The sequence below is a fragment of the Penicillium taxi genome (assembly GCF_028828555.1).
Source record: "Penicillium taxi strain IBT 34144 chromosome Unknown utg000001l_segment0_segment0, whole genome shotgun sequence".
NCBI classification, from domain to species: domain Eukaryota; kingdom Fungi; phylum Ascomycota; class Eurotiomycetes; order Eurotiales; family Aspergillaceae; genus Penicillium; species Penicillium taxi.
Window position 1 is genome coordinate 1382492 of NW_026643203.1, and position 18323 is coordinate 1400814.

The window sequence follows — 18323 nt, forward strand, 5'->3', positions numbered from 1 at the left end:
CTAGATACAGCCTCATACACGTTTGACAGCTACCTGCTCTGATGATATTCTATGTATACTCTGGTATCTGTTTTCTAGAACGGTTAAGAGATACGAAGTGTGGTTGTCAAGCTCAGGATATATCATCTACCGTAGGCCGGGATCAAGAAATATGACTTGTCATCAATTAATTACCGAATTCAACAATGATAATAATAGAGCCATTTGCTTCATTCGCACATTCGTTCCAGCATAATTCGTTAAAATGGAGAAGCATTACGACGTAAATGCTCTCTTGGCAACTCGAAACAACCAAGTCGCATCCTCCCATCCACCCTCTGCACCAGGCTTCTCACCGCTAATACTTAACTCGCCCTCAGACTCATGGTTGCGTTCTGCATCGGTAGTAACTACAGACAAAGTATCCTCAGACTCCACAAACGTAATACTTGTGGTTGTAACAGCAGCTCCAATATGCGTCTGGGCAGCGACAGGAGCAACAGATACAGGCAACTCATCCATGCCAAACAACATCCATTCAACAATTCGGTCAACCCAAGTCCCCAATCCGAATCCGCACTCGCGTCGTAAACGCTGCAGATCTGTCTCGTCAAATTCCTCCGAAGTATCATCGGAAGAGTAGTCATACTCGGAATCATTACCATTCTCCTCATCCCAGCGCCCGTGTTCCTCTTCGGGCGGATGGCCCTGTTGCAACGAGATCATCTCTGCACGAACACGCTCATCCACAAAGTCTGGAACGGGCTCAGTGCTGCGACCACGAACTTCAGGACTCATCACACCTGTTTTACCAACTGTTGCCGACGAAAGTGTCGTGAAGGGCGGCAGGCTGGTCATAGTGAGAGCGTTACGACTGCCACGTCTACTTCCAGCACGAGATCTGTGTGTCGGAGTCAAGTAGACATTCGGCGTCGACGCACCAGAGCAAGATTTCCGCGAGGATGCTCTAGACTTGGAGTGGTGGTGGTGACGATGAGAACTCATCGATGTAGGGTCATCGAAAGCCATGTCTGTGACGAGACTAGTAGAGCTCTCACGCTTAGAGAGCCAGCTCTGGCCTTTTTCCTCTCGTGTAGATGAGGCCAGGGCTATACCAGTGCGCAGCATCCATTCTGCATCGGCCTTTGTGTTTGCATGGCCAGTAATATTGCGAATATTCGAGGAGCTGCGGTTTTCCCCGTGTGTGGCAGCATGGTGGTGTGGTGGGAGTGTAAGATTTCTGCTTCTGCTGACTAGATTTGTGTCGCTCAGTGGGTCGAGGCGAGTTGAGCTTCGCGAGGGAGCGAGGCGGGTTCGTGATTCACTGCGCGAGTGGGAAAGGATTGGTGGGGTGCTGGGCATAGAGGCACTAGAGAGATAGGATGTTTTCGGAGAATTTGTGTCGCCGTGGTTGAAATATTCTGTGAAATCTATGTCATCGTCGATGGGAAATCGAGGCCTAAGTGGAGCCAATGAGATGTGGTGGAGATTTGGGTATGAGCGTTGACGCGAGCCAAAGCCAGACGAATTGAACTACGTGCCGAGTCAGTTCAATTGATTTTATGAGTTTTAGTGATACTTACGTCCATTTCGGATGTCCGTTAAGAAGGAGGAGGCAGATTAAAAGGTTGAAGGTGGAGTTGAAATGTCGATGGGAAAATGCGGAGTTGCTACGGTAGGCATGTGAAAGTGGCCCGTGCGTATATCAAGTTGAAGCCGCAGTCCTACTTAATACTTACCATACTCAGCTCTTTATACCTGGATATATAGGTATCCATCAATCCATGGATGCCAATCAATTTTGGGATTATCACTTAGTATGGAACTGTTAAGTCCTAAGCTGTTAGGGTATTGGAAGCTTAAAACATCAAAGGCTGAAACTATAGGCACACATAAATGCAACGAGTCCAGTACTTGAAAGTTACAAGTATTACAATGCGAAATCCAGAACATAAGCACCCTTCTCTCACGAATAGTCGAGCACGTTGTACTCCATGATCCATTTCATACACTCTCCTAGGGCTTGAGAATTGAACTAATGGATCACGCACATAGAGCGCTTGTTTAATCATCTTACCATCAATAAGCCATTTCGCAACCATTCAATAATATGCTGCCTAACTTTAGGGCAGTATTACCAAACATAATGATATAGGCTATCAATATCAGATCGTGCCATCCAACCCTCGGTGTCCTAAGAGTAAGTACCTTTAACGCCTGGATTCATGTGTTTATGGCCCGTGGCCTATTACTGCTATATTTTACATTCAAAGACGACGAACAATTGCAACTATTTCTACAGATGGGATCCAGCGACTGGTCTGGGCACTCCCAATTATCCTAAGATGAAGAAACTTTTCCTGTCCTTGCGGTAGAATAGCTGATTGGAATAAAATGCTAAGATTTGTCAATTTATTCATTAATATCAAATTATCTTGCTCTCTCTATCACTATATTATGTGTATAGCTTCCAACACTGGAAGATTTTAAAGGCGCCTGGGAATCACCGATTATATTATAACTTTACAATTTTCACACATAAAGGAGCAGCAGCTTATAATTGATGGATCTGACATCTCGTGAATCCCAAGTTCTTAAGAATGCCTCCTGTCATTTTTGATCCAACCAAAAAAGTTTCCATCCTAGGTGGGCCACAGACAAAGACATGAGTATCCTTGCTGGGTTCATAGACAACGTCTCGCAACAGCTCCTCTGTTACATACCCTTTCTTCCACGGACCATCCTCTTTTGAATGACTGACGGTGTATATATAGTCAAATCTATCCGGGAAGCGCTTTTTGTAAAGCTCCAGCTCGTCTCTGAGAAGTAAATCTTGTTCGCTGTTGACGCCAAAAACGAGATTGACCTTGGTCTTATCATTTGGGTTATTCAAAATGCCCTGAATAAGCTGGTAGATAGGCGTAATCCCAGTTCCACCGGCAATCAAATAAACTTGAGAAAACTTATTGGGCGTCCATGAAAATCTTTTGATCGTGGCGGCAAAGGTAAGACTATCTCCTGGTTTTAGCGAGTGCAAATGAGTGCTGGCTTTCCCATTTGGATAATGCTTCACCATGAACTCGACTGAGCCTCGTTGGTCTAGTGGGCTGATTGGAGTGTATGGCCGGAGAACAGGAAGCCATAATCCCTCGGGTCGAGAGAGTGTAACAAGAGTCGCTACTATAGGTCAGTATAGATCATGCAATACCCATAGAATTGATACATACATGTTAATGTCAAGCCACTCTTTGCGTTCTCGTCTGGAAACTCAAATACCAAGCGTTTTGTATCGGGACTGACTGCTTCCGAACTTCTTAGACGGAGGGAAGTGAAGTGTGGTCCAAATGGTCGAAAGGCAAATTGAGGCTCAGTTGATTCTGCATGGCCTGTGGATATAAGTCGAGTACCATAAAAGGCTCCAACGCCGGAGACGATGACACCTGCGGCAGCAGATGCTATGGGCCTGCGTAGGATTTGTTTGTATAGGAGTGCCATTTTCTAATGTTCCAATGAGACGTTCAAATAGATTTTGAAATTCGAGATTCAAAAGGTGGAAAACACCGCCTAACTGGGAATCATCCAAATATTTAAGTACCTGTATTGATGCTGCCATCTAAATCCGTCCGAAACCCGCCCCAAAATCCGACAAACGCCGGATGTTAATGAAACATAAATCATACTACGGAGGCCGATAGCAACCATGCAAAAATGTATAGTATTGTAATCCACAAATACAAGTTGACCGCCTGTAACAGAATTCCCATTGTAGACCCACTTATATAAATATGAGTAATCAGAATTGGCCAATCGGGGAGCTTTAAAATACGAAACCCTAGTTTTAAGGCATTATTCTTTACCGCTTTATCTACCGCTTGATTCGCCGTCCTCATCAAAATCTTAGATTCTAGTCAAATTTCACTTATAAACTAATCACTCCACTATTTTAAGTCTGGTTATTCTATAACTCTGGGAAGCTCTAATCTATTATATTATCTCTAATAGTTAAAATTTTGATAATATATCTCAAGAGATAGTGGTGTGGTATTAGTTCAAAGTTTTAGGGCTGCGACTGTGATCTACTTTTAGTATTTCTATCACTCTAATTAGTCAGAGAGTACCTACCCGTCCCTTATGAAAATTCTCTAATTCTAGTTTAATTCCACTTACTACGCTCTACTATAATAAAATCTAGATAAAGAATTATTCTATTATCTAGAAGGAATTTAAAGTCAACTAAATATAGGAATATAAAATTAAGGAGATATGACGTGGGATGCGACCGTTAGATTAGTAATTCCATGATACTGGCAGAAATGTTGGCAGAATGAATGGTGTCTAGACACCATATTCCTAAGGCAGTACGTAAAATACGTATTCTGTTTACTGTTTTAGGGGTTTTTGCATGGTTGCGTCTATCGGCCTCCGTAATCATACCATAATTTCGATTCATTTCGGCCCTGAACAATGTAGTCTAGGTCACTCAGAAAATTTGGTGCAGTATGAATAGTCAGTTAAGCATTTAGTTACCTACGCAGGTGAGCATCTAAGCAAAATCTTGCTCCCTGTCGATCTACGGATGAAAACACCTCGCACGCCTTACGCCAGCTGGGCATGGAGCAATAAAATGCATATCTACTGCAAGAGTTTTATGAGATGTCAATCTTCCCATGGTGATTATGGAATGCGAATTGGACATCTGAAGTGATTGGTTTAAACCCCGAAATTTATTATGGCAAATATGCCCCGAAAAATGTACCGAAAAGATAATCAAGATCTAGATCGCCATTTGATAAAATGAACCATTGGAAAAAGGCAATGGGTGTCTTCCAAATTGGTTAAGCAAGGTCGCTAATATCATAAATATCATCGTAGATGGCCCTATTGGTTGACCAAATCACCAGTCTCGGACACAAGGTGATCCTCGACTGAAACGGGTCCCTCGCCAACACCGGTCAAGATAACGCGGCTCACGCCATCCTTCAGAACATCAAGAACGCGGGGGTCAATCTTGTCTAAGGAAACACCAGGCGCAGTGATCTGGGCCAAAGGCTCGTAGAATGGACCCTCCCAGCCGCCGGCGGTAGCGCCTAGGATGGCCTTGACGGTGCCAGCAATTAGCTCGGAGTCCTTCTCCTCGTAATATATAACTGCATTCGGGCCGGCATCAAAGGTGTAAGCGGCGACAGTCCGACCAACAGCACGGTTAATATCATGCACAAGGCGAACAGCGGCACGGGAGACATCGTTCATGTAGAAAATAGGGGGCCATGAGTCGAGGCAAGTAGCATGGAAAGTGTTAGAGTCACGCATAGTAATTTCAGCAAACTTGGGGAAGTCTCGATCACGGATAGCAGCCTCAATGGCGGTCATACGCTCAGGAACAACGTTTTTCGCACGGTGATCAAAGAGATCAGAAGTAGCGACGGTAGTCTGCATTCCCTCGGTGCTAGGAACATCCTTCTTTTCTGCACTGACAACGAGAATAAGAGCCCGGATCTCAGGCCAGTGGGAAGCAGGTGCAACTTCCTCGGCCAAGCTGTCGCTGCCATCAGCAAGCTCACCAGTGCGCCATGCGACAAAGCCGCCCTGCAAAGACCGACAGGCTGAGCCCGAGCCTTGTCGTGCAATGCGACTCAGCTCTGTCGGAGATTGAGGTAGTTGATAAAGATCGGCTACTGCGCGGACAAGGGCAGCGAAGCCAGCAGCCGAACTAGCAAGACCAGCTGCAGTGGGGAAGTTGTTCTCAGAAACGATACGGAGGGGGAGGGAGGAAAGATTAGGCAGAGAAGAGTCGGCATTCTCCAGCTCTTTGCGCAGAGTACGCAGGCTAGAGATACAGGCGAGGGTTCGCTTGGATGACTGGATATCTTGCGGCTTGCCGTTCAAGTTCAGGGTATCATCTGCGGGGTATTTGGCAGAGCATGATGCGGTCGTCAGAGTCCGAAGAGAACGCTGAGAGAGGGTGACCGAGAGCGAAGAATTAGTTGGGAGATTCAGAGTGGTATCTCTTTTACCCCAGTACCTATCATAATAAAATTTTTACGTTAATTCTGAAAGTCCGTTATTGAATAATTGTAAAGAGGGGACAATACTTACTTGATAACAGCAATGTTCACTGGAGCAGTGGTAGTCGCCCGGTAAACGACCTCGTTAGATTGAGATGCCATTTTTTCGTCAATTATCTGAGCAATGGAAAAATACAAAGGAATTTTTCCAGCAACAAAGGTTTAATAGGGGGGGGTTAGCCTCTTATTAGTTGGGCGCGATGTGTCAATATTATGGGGGCGGGCGGTGAGGCAAAAAAACATTGTAAATGTCGATCTGATCTGTAATCCGAGAACATTCAATCTGCCGAACCAATTTCTATTTCAACAGTCTCAATTTTCGTAATGGGGGCTAGTGCAAGTACTCCATCTGCAGAGCCACCAGCGGCGACATGCCCGGTGGACCATAAGACTCGAGAGATTTGGTTGCAACAACATAATAACAATTCACCTCATCCTCCAACCGGGGCTCCAGAGCAACAACCACCAACAAAGATGCAGCGCCCACTATCCGAAGATAGGGAGGTCAGCAGTATACCTCGAGCCGGTGATCTTGGAGCTACAAGCCCCGAATCCAATAAACAGGCTCCATCTCCCTACGCAGCTTCCGCCGTTTCGCACGGTTTGCCGTCTAATTCCGAAGACGAGACTGGCCATGACAAGGCCTCCGGCAACTGGATATATCCCTCCGAAAAACAATTTTTCGAGTCATTGATGCGAAAAGGCAATACTCCGCAATCAACTTCGTCAGCCTCCGAGCTAGCAACATCAGTCGCATCAATTATTCCCATTCACAACGCTGTTAATGAGCGCGCATGGCAGCAAATTCTGGAATGGGAACAAAGGGGCCCATCATTAGACCCTGGCAGCAAGAAATGCGGAGGACCTAAGCTGTATTCGTTCCGTGGCCTTGGAGTCGATCCAAAATTTTTGAGCCCTCGTGCGCGAGTCAATGGATTGCTTGGCTACCAGTTGCCGTTTGATCGGCATGACTGGGTCGTTGAGCGCTGCGGTGGAGAACACGTTGAATATGTCATTGACTTCTATCAAGGGAAGTCTTCAGACATTGATGGAAATACATCCGGTTTAACGGGGGCGGCTGGGGCCGGAAAACTCAGCTTCTACTTGGATGTTCGGCCAAAACTGAACAGTTTTGAGGGGGTGAGATTGAGATTCAGCCGCTTTGCGGGCTTTTAATATATATTCGCTGTTATGTCGATTGACGTAGAGAGATCGGCATGCATTCATACTCGTATACCGCGAGGTGAGTGCGACTAGGGCACAACGCATCAAATGTAAAATTCATGTATAAATCACTATGTACGATATTGAGCGGGAAGATGAGATAGTTTAGAAGACAGACAGGGAATTTATCATTCTCCATTTCATATACGCCGGGATCAAAAGCCATGAGAACAGTTAAAGAGAAATATAAATGCCCACGAAAGGAACTTGGGCGTCATCATGCATGAGGGATATCGGGCGTAGACATGGCATAGAAGGGAAACAAGAGCGTCAAAGTGCGAGTTGGAATAGAGTCAAAACAAGCATCAGTCAAGAGAGCCGTTCATCCAAGAACGACCGCGAGAATAATGATGGCCAAGATCACGGCAAGAATGACAAGCAAACAGCATGCCTTATTGCGCGCATTTTTCTGGTATCGACTGGCACTACGAAGCTCGGTATTCGCTCCATGTGTGTCGTAGTGGACATTCTGCACATTCTCGCTGATGATATCAAGCTGTCCACCTTGCTCCGTGACTATATGGGCGACATCACGGAAAAGTTCATTCAGTTCACCGACACTCTGCTCAATGTTGCGGATCTCAGCCTCGCGTTCGATGATGAGCGTCTCCTGGAAGTCCACATCGCCCTGATTTGCTAAACGAGGCTGCTCCTCCAACTGTTGAAGCAGCTGGCCTTCGGTATCGACATTTCCATGCTCGCTTTCTTCAATAGCAGTACGGGCAGCGTTGGCAGACTCGCGTTGTCTCTCCAAAACAAGACGCTGGACAGTCTGGAATTCATCTAGACTTGCCTTGAACTCGGTCGAAAGCTTCGTTTGAGTCCACTTTTGAGAAGGCTGGAAAAATATATTCGTTAGATAACAATGTGAGACGAGACAATATGGCAAACATACATTGACGTTTTCCCAGGTTTGGATCTTCTTGATTTCCTCGCCTATATCCTTGAACCCATCACGAGCCTGTTCCAGAAGGTTGTGAACCCGTTCACGGACACGCTCATTGTCACGATTGCCCCCAAGAAGCTTGACTTGGCTCGACAAACGACCAATAATAGATGTTAATTCGAATAGTCGACCAGAGAGAGATTCGGCGTAACTATCGAAGCCAGGAGCATCTTGATAATGTGGGTCATCGGACTGGCGTAAAGTAGTAGGTTGGGACTCTAGTGAGTCTAAGCGATCGAAAGACATGTCGAATGTTGAAAAGTCAAAGGAAATCAACGTACAAGAGCACCGACGCAAAGATAATCACTTGATTCGGTTGCCTGGACCCTGCACCACAAATGCAGCCCTCACATGACGTGACGTATTAGGTACCTAGTCTTCATTAGGACTAGCGTAATATCATTATAGTCACGTGACTTTGGATTGGTGTGTTTTGATGCTCGAAATCATTAAATTTGGGTTGGTTCAGATTACTTCGGCGTTGCGCAAACGGCTTCCACCCTGTCTTAATCAGCCAACAAATATCGTTGTCGGCCTTTCAGTTGCTTTCCACAGCTTTTCAAGCTTCTGGAAGTGGTCTCACTGACCATGCTTTAAGTCTCGATCCCATTTCCTCATATATCCCACTTCAGCTTGCACACCCACCAACCAAACCATGGCCGCTGCCCAACCCCGACCATACAGGCGGATCTTGACCTCGGCTCTGCACCGACGGTTTGTCCACGCATCTGCGCTTGCGCTCCTTGTTTGCTATGCGATCGCAATCGCTATCGGCGAGAAATCATCGTGTAAGTCTAACCTGCTCTACCAATCTTTGTTTACCCTAGTCTGACAATTATGAATTGATCCAGTCTTTTGGTCATGGTTTCCTATCGGCTCATGCGGTATCAGAGCCACCTTGCTTTTTGTATCGGCCCTCGCCGTATTCGTCCTTCGTGTTGGTCAATTGCACCTTGGATCAAGAACAACGAAGTCTTCATTTCACACTTTGAAATATATCTTTCCTCTCAATATCGCCCAGACCTTTGGCTGGTATTACTTCTCGGCTTGGTGGTTTACTGAGATTTACCTTTGGTCGTCCGCGAAGGATGCGCACCTAGAATTTGTGAAACGGGGCAGGTGAGTCGGAACTCATTATCAACCATCTTATAGGACAATAGCTGATATCATATAGAACACATGAGCGGGCCACATTGAACGAGCGACCCATCTATCTTCATACATTCCACATACTATTGGCCTCTGTTCAGGCAGTGGTTCACCTATACTATGACTACGATTCGATCCGCGTACCCGTCGCAAACCGAGCGCTGAGGAAGGATGACGAGCGCACACACCGAGTACCACCTACTTCCAAGCACATTAAAAGCGCTCTGCCTGGAATTGTCATATCCGGTCTTACAAGGACCGTAGTCGTCGCAGGGGCTGCCCCCTTTATCTATCGAGTGTTTCTTCGGCAGACTGCATGGAGTTGGTCTCTTCACCTTGCTAAACTCTTTTGGAACTTCCCTCGCTCTGCCGCTGAGCCGGACTCATTTTTACCTCCTGGCTTCCTTTTACTGGTATTCCGGTCTTTGTTTTCGGGCGCCTTGCTCGTTCTATTATGGCAGACAACAAATCTCTTCTTTTCCATTTTCATTGGTAAAGAACCTCTTAAGAGAGGGCAGCCGCTTACAACAGGAGCCAAGGATCCCAATGGAAGTTTGCTTACTGGATTGAAGGCGAAGAAGCCGATCTTGAAATCCTTCGCGCTCTGGGAACTCGGTCTCATCAGCCAGCGTTTGCCTGATCGTCGGAAGGCAATCTTCAACGAGATTGATCGCGAGGGTGGTTCAACATGGTCTCAGACTCTAGAATATCTGACAGATGTCGTCAAGGGTATCACAACACGTATCGAAGCGAGCACGGCTCCTGCGCCTGGTACGAAGCCAGCGGCACAAGCAGGGACCGCTCAACCTGTTCTTAGCACTCTGCCCCGATTGACGGAAGCACCAAAGAACGATAATGTTTTCGCGGCCTCTCCAAAGGCAAACACTCGTCAAGAGAAGTTTGAGCAAGCCTTCAGCTCGACAGCTAAGTCTTATGGGCAGTCTTCAGATTGGACGCCAACAGCACGAGCCCGTGCTCGCCAGGCTTTCGACCGAGCTTCCTCAGCCATGCTCACTCCCGAACGGAAACAAAAACTGCTTTCTTCTTCGGAGGAATTGAGACTACTCGCTGGAAGCCCCTCCGCCACCTTCAAGCCCGGGAACGTCCACCCAGTTCTCGCAAAGGTTCTCCGTTCGCCAGTTGGTCAGTTTGTGCAACAAAAATATGCTCAACATGCCTCATCCGTCATTCTTGGATCTCCTGACTCATCCTTGAGCGCCATTGTTGACGCAGTTGATGCTTTGACAAGGCTTTTGATAGCCAGTTTGGCTGAAGATCAGTACGGCAAAGTCCAAGCCGATGTGCCGTCTGTGGTGCGCCTTTTCACCCACACCATTGTGACTATTGATGCCTTTGTTCATCAAGGTGGCTTGGCTGTCCATTGGACTGATGTTGATTTCCCGAGCAAGCCCGAAGAGCAGGCAAAGGCACGGCAAATTCCAGATGTGGAGCTTGTCTTGGACACATTAAAGAGTGGTCTTATGGACCTATTAAAAGCTTTCAAACCTTACCTACGTGATATTGGCCTTGAGGGCAAAGACCTTAGATTAGCCAAGGAAGCTGCTGGCATTGACGTGGAGGATTCCTTATGATCTATGATGGTACTTTTTCACACGCTCAACGCTCCTGTATTCTCGATTTTCGTGGGTTGGGTGAACAAATGCATGGTCAGGCGTTTCTTTTTTTATCCTTTACAAGCCAAAATCCCAGATAAAACAAAAACTCTCGAAGTTCAATTTTTTTTTAAAGTACTAAATAGGTCGTCGAAATTCGGATAGATAGATATGTAGGATCACATGATCTTATCTGTATCTCAATATCAAGGCCACGTTATATTGCCCTTTAATTGGCACGAGACTGACTCCAGTCTATGGGAATAAATTGAGGGAATTGAAACATTCACAATATAAGCTCTTATTCAATTATCAAAATGTCATTGACCAACGTCTATCATTTGCGACGAGTCGCAGACACCTCGGCGAAGGCATGCATGATCTGCTTCAAGCCGTCCACCAGCGTCATGATTACGGCCGATAGCAAGGTAAGGGAGATCGATCAAACATTCCGTCATTGGAGATATCAGAACCGTTTCAAATACTATCATTTACTTGTATGTATGTACTACTGACTCAACCTCTAGGACTTCTTTTACGTGTGCCCCGCGCACTTGCAAGACCGCAACTTCTGCTCACCAGTCGTTGACACAGAAGGCAAAGCAAAGCGATTGAAAGAGGAGCAAATGGCTAAAGAGATCGAACTAGTAAAAAAAGAATACGAAGAAAAGCAGCGCAAGAAGAAGGAGCGCGAAAAGAAGTCAGACAAAAATGATAAAGATGACAAAGACAAGGACGACTCCAAAGATAAAGACAAAGCTGCGTCTGATTCAAAAAGTGATGAAAAGGAACGAGACGAAAAGGTTAACAAATCCAATTATTTACCTTTACACATTCACTAATCATCGCCAGATCGACTCGATTAAAAAAGCCGAGACGAAAGCTGAGGATGGACCTCGGATCTTTGCTTTACATAAGTATGTTTCTTCGCAAAACTCAATCACATGCATTCCCTTTAAGTCGTGGTGTACTAATACTGCACAGGACTTTTTATCAAATTCGGATTGATCGCTTGAGGGGTATTGAAATGGCCAAACGGACTCAACAAAGATTGAGAAATCCTTCATCGTTTCCCTCTGTTCCCAAGGGTGATATATAAGCCTTGTGTCAAAGCCCTGGCGAGTGATTCGTCAACGAATCGATCTACCTCACCAAATTTCAAAGTAATGCGAACTTGCAAACTTGGAAATTACAATGGCTGGCGATTCCAAATAGATAACTGATGTTTTCAACAATCAGTCACCAATCGCCAAATAGAGACAAATACAACCTATATTATAGCGTTGAGCTGACCATTCACTCTTAAGAGACTACCACCTCAGCTATTTGCATATGACAGCGACCAGATGGCCCAAGCGTGTCAGGGTTTTTCTTCCGAAATCCTTTTACTCCACCTGGGCATCCAAACACACTAAGCATGTGAGCGGAGCGAGAGTAAGCACTAGAGCAGTTCCTTAGAGATGAAGTCTAGAACTTCTTTTCCAGAAATCGAGATCAGCCCTCCTATGATAATTCGACTGCATCAATTTTCCGAGTCCCTGAGAGAGACTTGACCTGTGCTTTTAAATATATCTATGTTTCTTGGGTGATCAGTCGAATGTCGCATCCTACATTTGGATAGCGCGTAAGCGGGCCCCCCTTTCCGGAAATTATGACGAATATTTTTTCTCAGGGCGGGCTCCGTTACTCATACTTAGAAGGGCTAGAGGTAAACATTACAAGCCTTGGAGGCAACTCGTAGCGGTTGAAGCCTGGAGAGAACGGACCTCACTTAGCTGAGGTCTATACATGTAGACTTGTAACCGAAGTCCGCGGACTTTCGGAGAATGTATTCATTATAGCCCTATAACGCACGCCATGTATTTAGCCATGGATCCCCGGGTGAATAACCTCCACCGGCGAGGCCGATAATGGATGTGTACATGCATATGTACAGCAGTGTCCTCCCCGACCCACAAGTCATGAGTCAGGCAATGGGAATTACCTCGCAGGCTTCAAGTTTACATGACTGATTGTACACATCCATTAATGCACATGGATGGTCACATCGAGGTGGGCTTTGCAGCTAGCTAAATAGGTAGCACTGAAGTGTTTCTGACACCTGCGGATGAACATTGAAAAGTACATTTTTAGTTACCTACCTAGCAAGGTATTGGGCAATATTCTTGCCCGCTTGTTACGCCTGGGCATGCTTCAGGCTTTCAACCTTGGAAGATACATGGATTGTTAGTATAACTTAAGGTTATGTGCTGTGTATACTACATGTTGCCACCGAGATACAAGTCCTCAGAACCAATTAGTTCGAAATACATAGCAAAGTGCATGGACATGCTTCAATCAATCATAAAAGCTAGGAGAATTGCTACAAGCACAGCCAACCACCTATTGTTCGCCACAGTGGCACGCATGGAAGGCAGTCGAATGAATCTGCATATAGAAAGGCCAAGCATTGTCAAAATTGTGAATAGCCATAGCTCCAAGCTAAATGGGTAGTCCAGGCTTGATTTGAAACGCTCTTTAATATGAGCTTACACAGCCTTGGAGGATGAATGGTGATGATCATGAAGAACAGGTAAAGGGTCCTACTCCGTGTGGGGGTATGTTCATTGTCTCGCTCGACTATAGACACCGACTCCAATAGGAGTTGAGAGCTCCGACCCAGCCATAATCCATTAAATTTTGCCCAATAAAAGCGAGCCAGACAATTATGAATGTTTCGAGGACAACATTCCAGGGCTGATGAATACAATTAATAAATCCGCAGTGAAGCCGCTTAGTGTTGTACGCCATAGACGTATTCTGCGACAGATCAAGACTTATTTAGCCTTACCAGTCTTGCAACTTCCAAGACTAGCTAGCTAGCTCTGATCCACCTCAGAGGAAAATATAGAAAATATAGAAAATATAGAAAAAGAAATAAAAAAACAGAAAGCAGCGTAATAACGGTCTCGAACGGGGGATTAACAAGTAATACAAATACCAGATCAAAGGCCAATCGGGAAGACCTGGATGGAACCCACCTTGCACAGCCTCCTTATTTTGCTTCCTTGGACTTGGAATCTCTTTCTTGCTAGAATTAATGTCTATCCCGCTAATATTTGAACTTTCATATATGAAACTGGTATTGATGCAACTTTGACCTCATAAAAGTGGAACAATATACAGATACTACATCTACAGATGTAGAAACAGAGATGATTCAAGGTTCAGCCCGTACGGGAACACGTTTGGTCTTGGCGCGCGACAAGGCTGGAGGATTTGTCAGTTTCAGACATCAATCTTTTTAGCCACGAGTTCTAATGCAGCCCTAAGCTCTGGAGCTTCAGGGTGAATATTCAATGGTGGGCCTTAGCGCATATGCTTTCATGCTTCCCGTCGGCCCACTTACCTTAGGAAAATCGGAATATTAGCGTACATACTAACATTAGCTGACAACTGGAGCTTTGTGTCAGATAACTACTGTGCATCCGGGTATAGTGTTATCACATTTACTATCTTCATCGCCACAGTCTACCTTTTTCTCGTATTGTTTGACTTTTGCCACCAGGGCCCAGGTCTCAGAGCTGAGACAAGGCTAGTATTCTAACGACTAGGTCTAAAACACAGGCTATTTAGAGACGTAGGTAGGTAGGCAGCTGACGGTCTTGGTGGCTTTACATCAAGTGAAACTAGTTAGCTAATGTGATCACCTAGATAGGCACTACTTATCATTTTGTCACCTTCATATAACCTAACAAACCATTTGACCATTTACGCAGTATAGACCTTGTCAACGACGTAACACTTGCCCAAGTAGTCAGTAATTGCAGCTTTTATGAAAACGAATCGAATATCCTTCGCGTGGCGTTCCTATCCAAGTGAAACATACGCCAATGAATCGCTTGACTCGACTTTCATAGCTCGTAAAATTTCTATAAATGGAGATATTGACTGAACCTCAAAGACTTCCACGCCCAGATCCAGAATCTTGCCGCATTCCTGGAGGCATACGGATGCCTAGCGCAGCTGGACGGGTGTTGCCTTGTCCAGGAGCCGATCTCCGGTTGGCAATATCCACTCGGGCTTTAACAATTGCGATAGCAGGCACCACCCAGTTGGTACAACTGCACTGCATGCCTTGCCATGCAAACTTACCGATATTAGCCCCACAGGTAGCATTAGGGCAAGTCAAGCGGCCAGATAACGGGGCATCTCCACCGTTCTCATCAGAGGATGGGAATAAACTGGGCTGCATCCATTTAAGCGGATGCAAAAATACATGAGCACATTCAGTTGTACTAAATGTCTTGTTCTTGTTGCGCGTTTCCTCCTCGTGGGGAATGATAAATGGGCTTGTTGCTAGCGTCCGTCTATAGTAAGTTAGTCTAACAACTTGAATGTAAGGCTTTTTCTCGTTTGATATGTGATACGAACCGGCACTTGCGGCACTTAATCTCCACTGTTTGACCATCGTTTTCTTGAGAACGGATGGGCTGCTCGTCTTCAAAGCGCACAGACTTCATTTCCGGGGCACGACCACATGCCACACTTCCTTCAACTTCGCGACGATACAGCCAGCGCTGGTACAACGGGTCATCAGTGAATTCATCTGGACAGCCCATTTCATGATACAGGGCTAACTGTTCCATGAAGCCATCGTTGGGTTCACAGAGTGGCCGGCACTCCTTGACTATGGTGAGGGCAGATTGTGGCGTGAGCGCACTACGCTGCTGGTGGAGCAGATAGGCAACACAGATAGCAGCGGACCGGGACTTGCCCATCGCACTAGATATGCACGTCAGCTACTGTATTTCTTGCCGCAAGGTGAACCTGCAGCCGTTCATGTCCGTCCACAAAGCAAAGAAGCCAAGCCCTGGAAAAAGCAAACTAAGGACTATTTCGAATAGATTGTAGCTGATAGTGAAATATTCTCCAGCTAAGAGTGGTTCGTAATCAATGACACGCAGACTGTTAGGCAGTGCAATATGCAGGTATGACGAGCTGTAGGATGGAAAGAACGCCTCGGAAATTTAACGCGAGGAATATCGAAAAAGTAGACTTACCAGTGTACAAGAACGCCGCCACCTGTATTTAGACCAGATTGAATAAATTTGATTGCAGCAGGAAAGTGCTCTAACAAATTCTCGTCATCAACGTCATCAACGTCTATTGAGTGATGCTGATAGGATCCAAATGTAGGCTCAATCTCAGCTTGATTTAGTCGCAAGACAGAGAGGACATGGGTAATATCTGCTCTATTAAAAGCAGCTTTGTTTTTAAGACATATTATACTATAGCGTGGATCAGTGAATTAGTATAGGGTAGATCAAGATTAACCACAATATGAAGGCCCACTTCACCCCGGTAGGATGGGTCTATTATTGCAAGAAATATTAGGAACGAGAGAACGAACCCTCCGATGTAGATATTATGACCAGGAATCTTATTCATGGCCATGGTGGCGATGACAGTGATCAGAAATAGCGGGATGCAAGAGCATCAAGTGAAGGTAAAATGGGAGTTTCACTTCTTTCAATATCCCTCAGCTATTCACCTGTTTTGACCGCTCAGAAAGGCTCTTCTCATGTTTTCAATCTGAATCGATAAGGCGGATGTTGAGCCTCGGCCTAAAATGGCAGTTAGGGTAAGGGCTTCACATAGCCAGGTGATACGGTGCCTCAGGACACAACATTGAACAGTCCTGGAGGATACCTTTTTGTGGATGACTTAGGAACCGGATGAAAAGACACCCAATCAAATGGGTGAATATCGCCACGTTTTTTTAACATTTTCGGCTCCATTTGGGTGATCAGAAGAATAATTACGGGCTACGCAATTGAAGAAACTAGACAGCCCTGATTCAATCATACAGATCATAGATCAGACCTGCCAGAAACCCTGCAAAGCAGCCTGAGCACATATGCCTGACATACATCCTATTGATCTCTTAATATTTAGTTACCTCGTTGATGCGTTCATTGTACGAAGTACAGTGCAGATTAACAACTATGCCCGTAATAAATCCCCAAGATTCCTACTGAAGAAATCTCGGGATGGGATTGACCGGGTATTCCGTCAAGTGGATCTTATCCTACACCGATATTCGAGCACCTGCGAACAGTAAGGGGTGCAACTAAAAGTTTACTAATTGACTGGACCTTAGGAAGGGTGTGCGCATGTACTCTGTATTTGGTGGAAGATTTGAGGCGACAATAACATCACCCGATAGCGCTGAAGGGACTCTGTAGAACTAGCTGTACTTCATAGATCCAGGTGGTAAGTAGGAGAAAGTGTGGAGTTTGACGCACATCGCGCAAAGGCCACACTGCAACCTTCTAGGGCTTAGGCTGAATGGCTGAATGTGCTGCTGACAGCATTTTTGCTGACGTGCCTGCTGGACAACCAGTATGCAGTGCCAAGTACTACCCTACTGTGACACCAGAGCAGGGGTTTCCTGGATGAAGAGAAGATATGCTTATAAACGCGTCGGCTATGGAAGAGACGGGTGTTCCGCTTATGGAATGTCCGAGTATCCGCAGCCACATGGGAGTGGAAGACAAGGGTATCGAGAATAAGGTTAAAAGCCGACTAACTATTTTAGGGGGAGGGGATATACTAGAAGGCCAGTCTAATCCTTCGTATTTCTAACTATTTCAAGGTAACCCCTATCACCCTTGAAATTGTCCAAGATAGTCTTCATTACACGAGGGAAACCTTGGAACTTATGATTCAAACGTGCCAAGAGAATTTAATTCTTGTACCCGTAAGAAGTTTAGCTGGTATAGCACAGGAAGGACAAGCGCTAGGATTTTACTATTCCTTCTTCCTTTTGGCTTGGGACTTCTCGGATTTTTCATATAATACACTCCAATTGCTCTGAGTTAATCGCTCTTTGAAGAGTGCTGAGCTCAGGTTTTATCCTTCAATTTCAGCTCCCAAATCTAAATTGACAGCACGCAGCAGTGTGGCAGTGCATGCATGACTGGTTCTTAAGTGGAACGCACTAGTAAATCAGTGGGTCAAAGCTGACGACTCACTATTGTCCCTTTAGGGTGGAGTCATTAAAGAATGCTCCTTCTTCCTCTGTACTTTAAAGAAAAGAAACATCAAACCCTTGTGTAAAAAGAACCCGGGTCTTCCGATGTACTACAAGAGCTACGTCTCAGCTCTCTATCCGCCCATCTTATTCACGGATCATCGATAGGTTCCGTAGCCCTGATTACTCTTACTACCTTCAATGCCCTTGGGAATCTCGGCAAATAATAAGCCTTCTGCCAAGAATTTCCAAGACTGCTTAATGTGCTCATTCCACCTACCAATCTATTGCCCCTTTTGGATGAAATTCATTGATTGACGGCCCTCTCCGGG

The 18323-nt window shown here is 45.6% G+C and overlaps 8 protein-coding genes across 8 annotated transcripts; 3 read left to right on the forward strand and 5 right to left on the reverse strand.

Annotated features, from left to right (window-relative positions):
* Window positions 1-255: 255 nt before the first annotated feature.
* On the reverse strand, window positions 256-1568 carry N7495_000509 (DUF3984 domain-containing protein; the record flags this gene model as incomplete). The annotated part of the gene is made up of 2 exons (XM_057203179.1): window positions 256-1512; window positions 1563-1568. 2 exons carry the CDS (start codon window positions 1566-1568, stop codon window positions 256-258), a joined length of 1263 nt encoding a protein of 420 aa, XP_057067252.1.
* Window positions 1569-2533: 965 nt separating this feature from the next.
* N7495_000510 (cytochrome b5 reductase family protein) lies at window positions 2534-3474 on the reverse strand (the record flags this gene model as incomplete). Its single annotated transcript, XM_057203180.1, has 2 exons — window positions 2534-3159; window positions 3207-3474. The coding sequence occupies 2 exons, from the start codon at window positions 3472-3474 to the stop codon at window positions 2534-2536; spliced, it is 894 nt and encodes a 297-aa protein (XP_057067253.1).
* Window positions 3475-4857: 1383 nt separating this feature from the next.
* On the reverse strand, window positions 4858-6146 carry mvd1 (diphosphomevalonate decarboxylase MVD1; the record flags this gene model as incomplete). Its single annotated transcript, XM_057203181.1, has 2 exons — window positions 4858-6001; window positions 6076-6146. The coding sequence occupies 2 exons, from the start codon at window positions 6144-6146 to the stop codon at window positions 4858-4860; spliced, it is 1215 nt and encodes a 404-aa protein (XP_057067254.1).
* Window positions 6147-6368: 222 nt separating this feature from the next.
* On the forward strand, window positions 6369-7220 carry N7495_000512 (cytochrome c1 heme lyase CYT2; the record flags this gene model as incomplete). The annotated part of the gene is made up of 1 exon (XM_057203182.1): window positions 6369-7220. One exon carries the CDS (start codon window positions 6369-6371, stop codon window positions 7218-7220), a length of 852 nt encoding a protein of 283 aa, XP_057067255.1.
* Window positions 7221-7590: 370 nt separating this feature from the next.
* On the reverse strand, window positions 7591-8460 carry N7495_000513 (SNAP receptor PEP12; the record flags this gene model as incomplete). The annotated part of the gene is made up of 2 exons (XM_057203183.1): window positions 7591-8106; window positions 8164-8460. The coding sequence occupies 2 exons, from the start codon at window positions 8458-8460 to the stop codon at window positions 7591-7593; spliced, it is 813 nt and encodes a 270-aa protein (XP_057067256.1).
* Window positions 8461-8869: 409 nt separating this feature from the next.
* On the forward strand, window positions 8870-10955 carry N7495_000514 (nucleoporin NDC1; the record flags this gene model as incomplete). The annotated part of the gene is made up of 3 exons (XM_057203184.1): window positions 8870-9002; window positions 9066-9333; window positions 9389-10955. 3 exons carry the CDS (start codon window positions 8870-8872, stop codon window positions 10953-10955), a joined length of 1968 nt encoding a protein of 655 aa, XP_057067257.1.
* A 338-nt stretch (window positions 10956-11293) lies between these two features.
* Window positions 11294-12075, forward strand: N7495_000515 (AAA-ATPase Vps4-associated 1 family protein; the record flags this gene model as incomplete). The annotated part of the gene is made up of 4 exons (XM_057203185.1): window positions 11294-11404; window positions 11504-11779; window positions 11829-11893; window positions 11961-12075. The coding sequence occupies 4 exons, from the start codon at window positions 11294-11296 to the stop codon at window positions 12073-12075; spliced, it is 567 nt and encodes a 188-aa protein (XP_057067258.1).
* A 2838-nt stretch (window positions 12076-14913) lies between these two features.
* Window positions 14914-16412, reverse strand: dspC (dual specificity phosphatase YVH1; the record flags this gene model as incomplete). The annotated part of the gene is made up of 4 exons (XM_057203186.1): window positions 14914-15325; window positions 15390-15740; window positions 16019-16246; window positions 16369-16412. The coding sequence occupies 4 exons, from the start codon at window positions 16410-16412 to the stop codon at window positions 14914-14916; spliced, it is 1035 nt and encodes a 344-aa protein (XP_057067259.1).
* Window positions 16413-18323: the final 1911 nt, after the last annotated feature.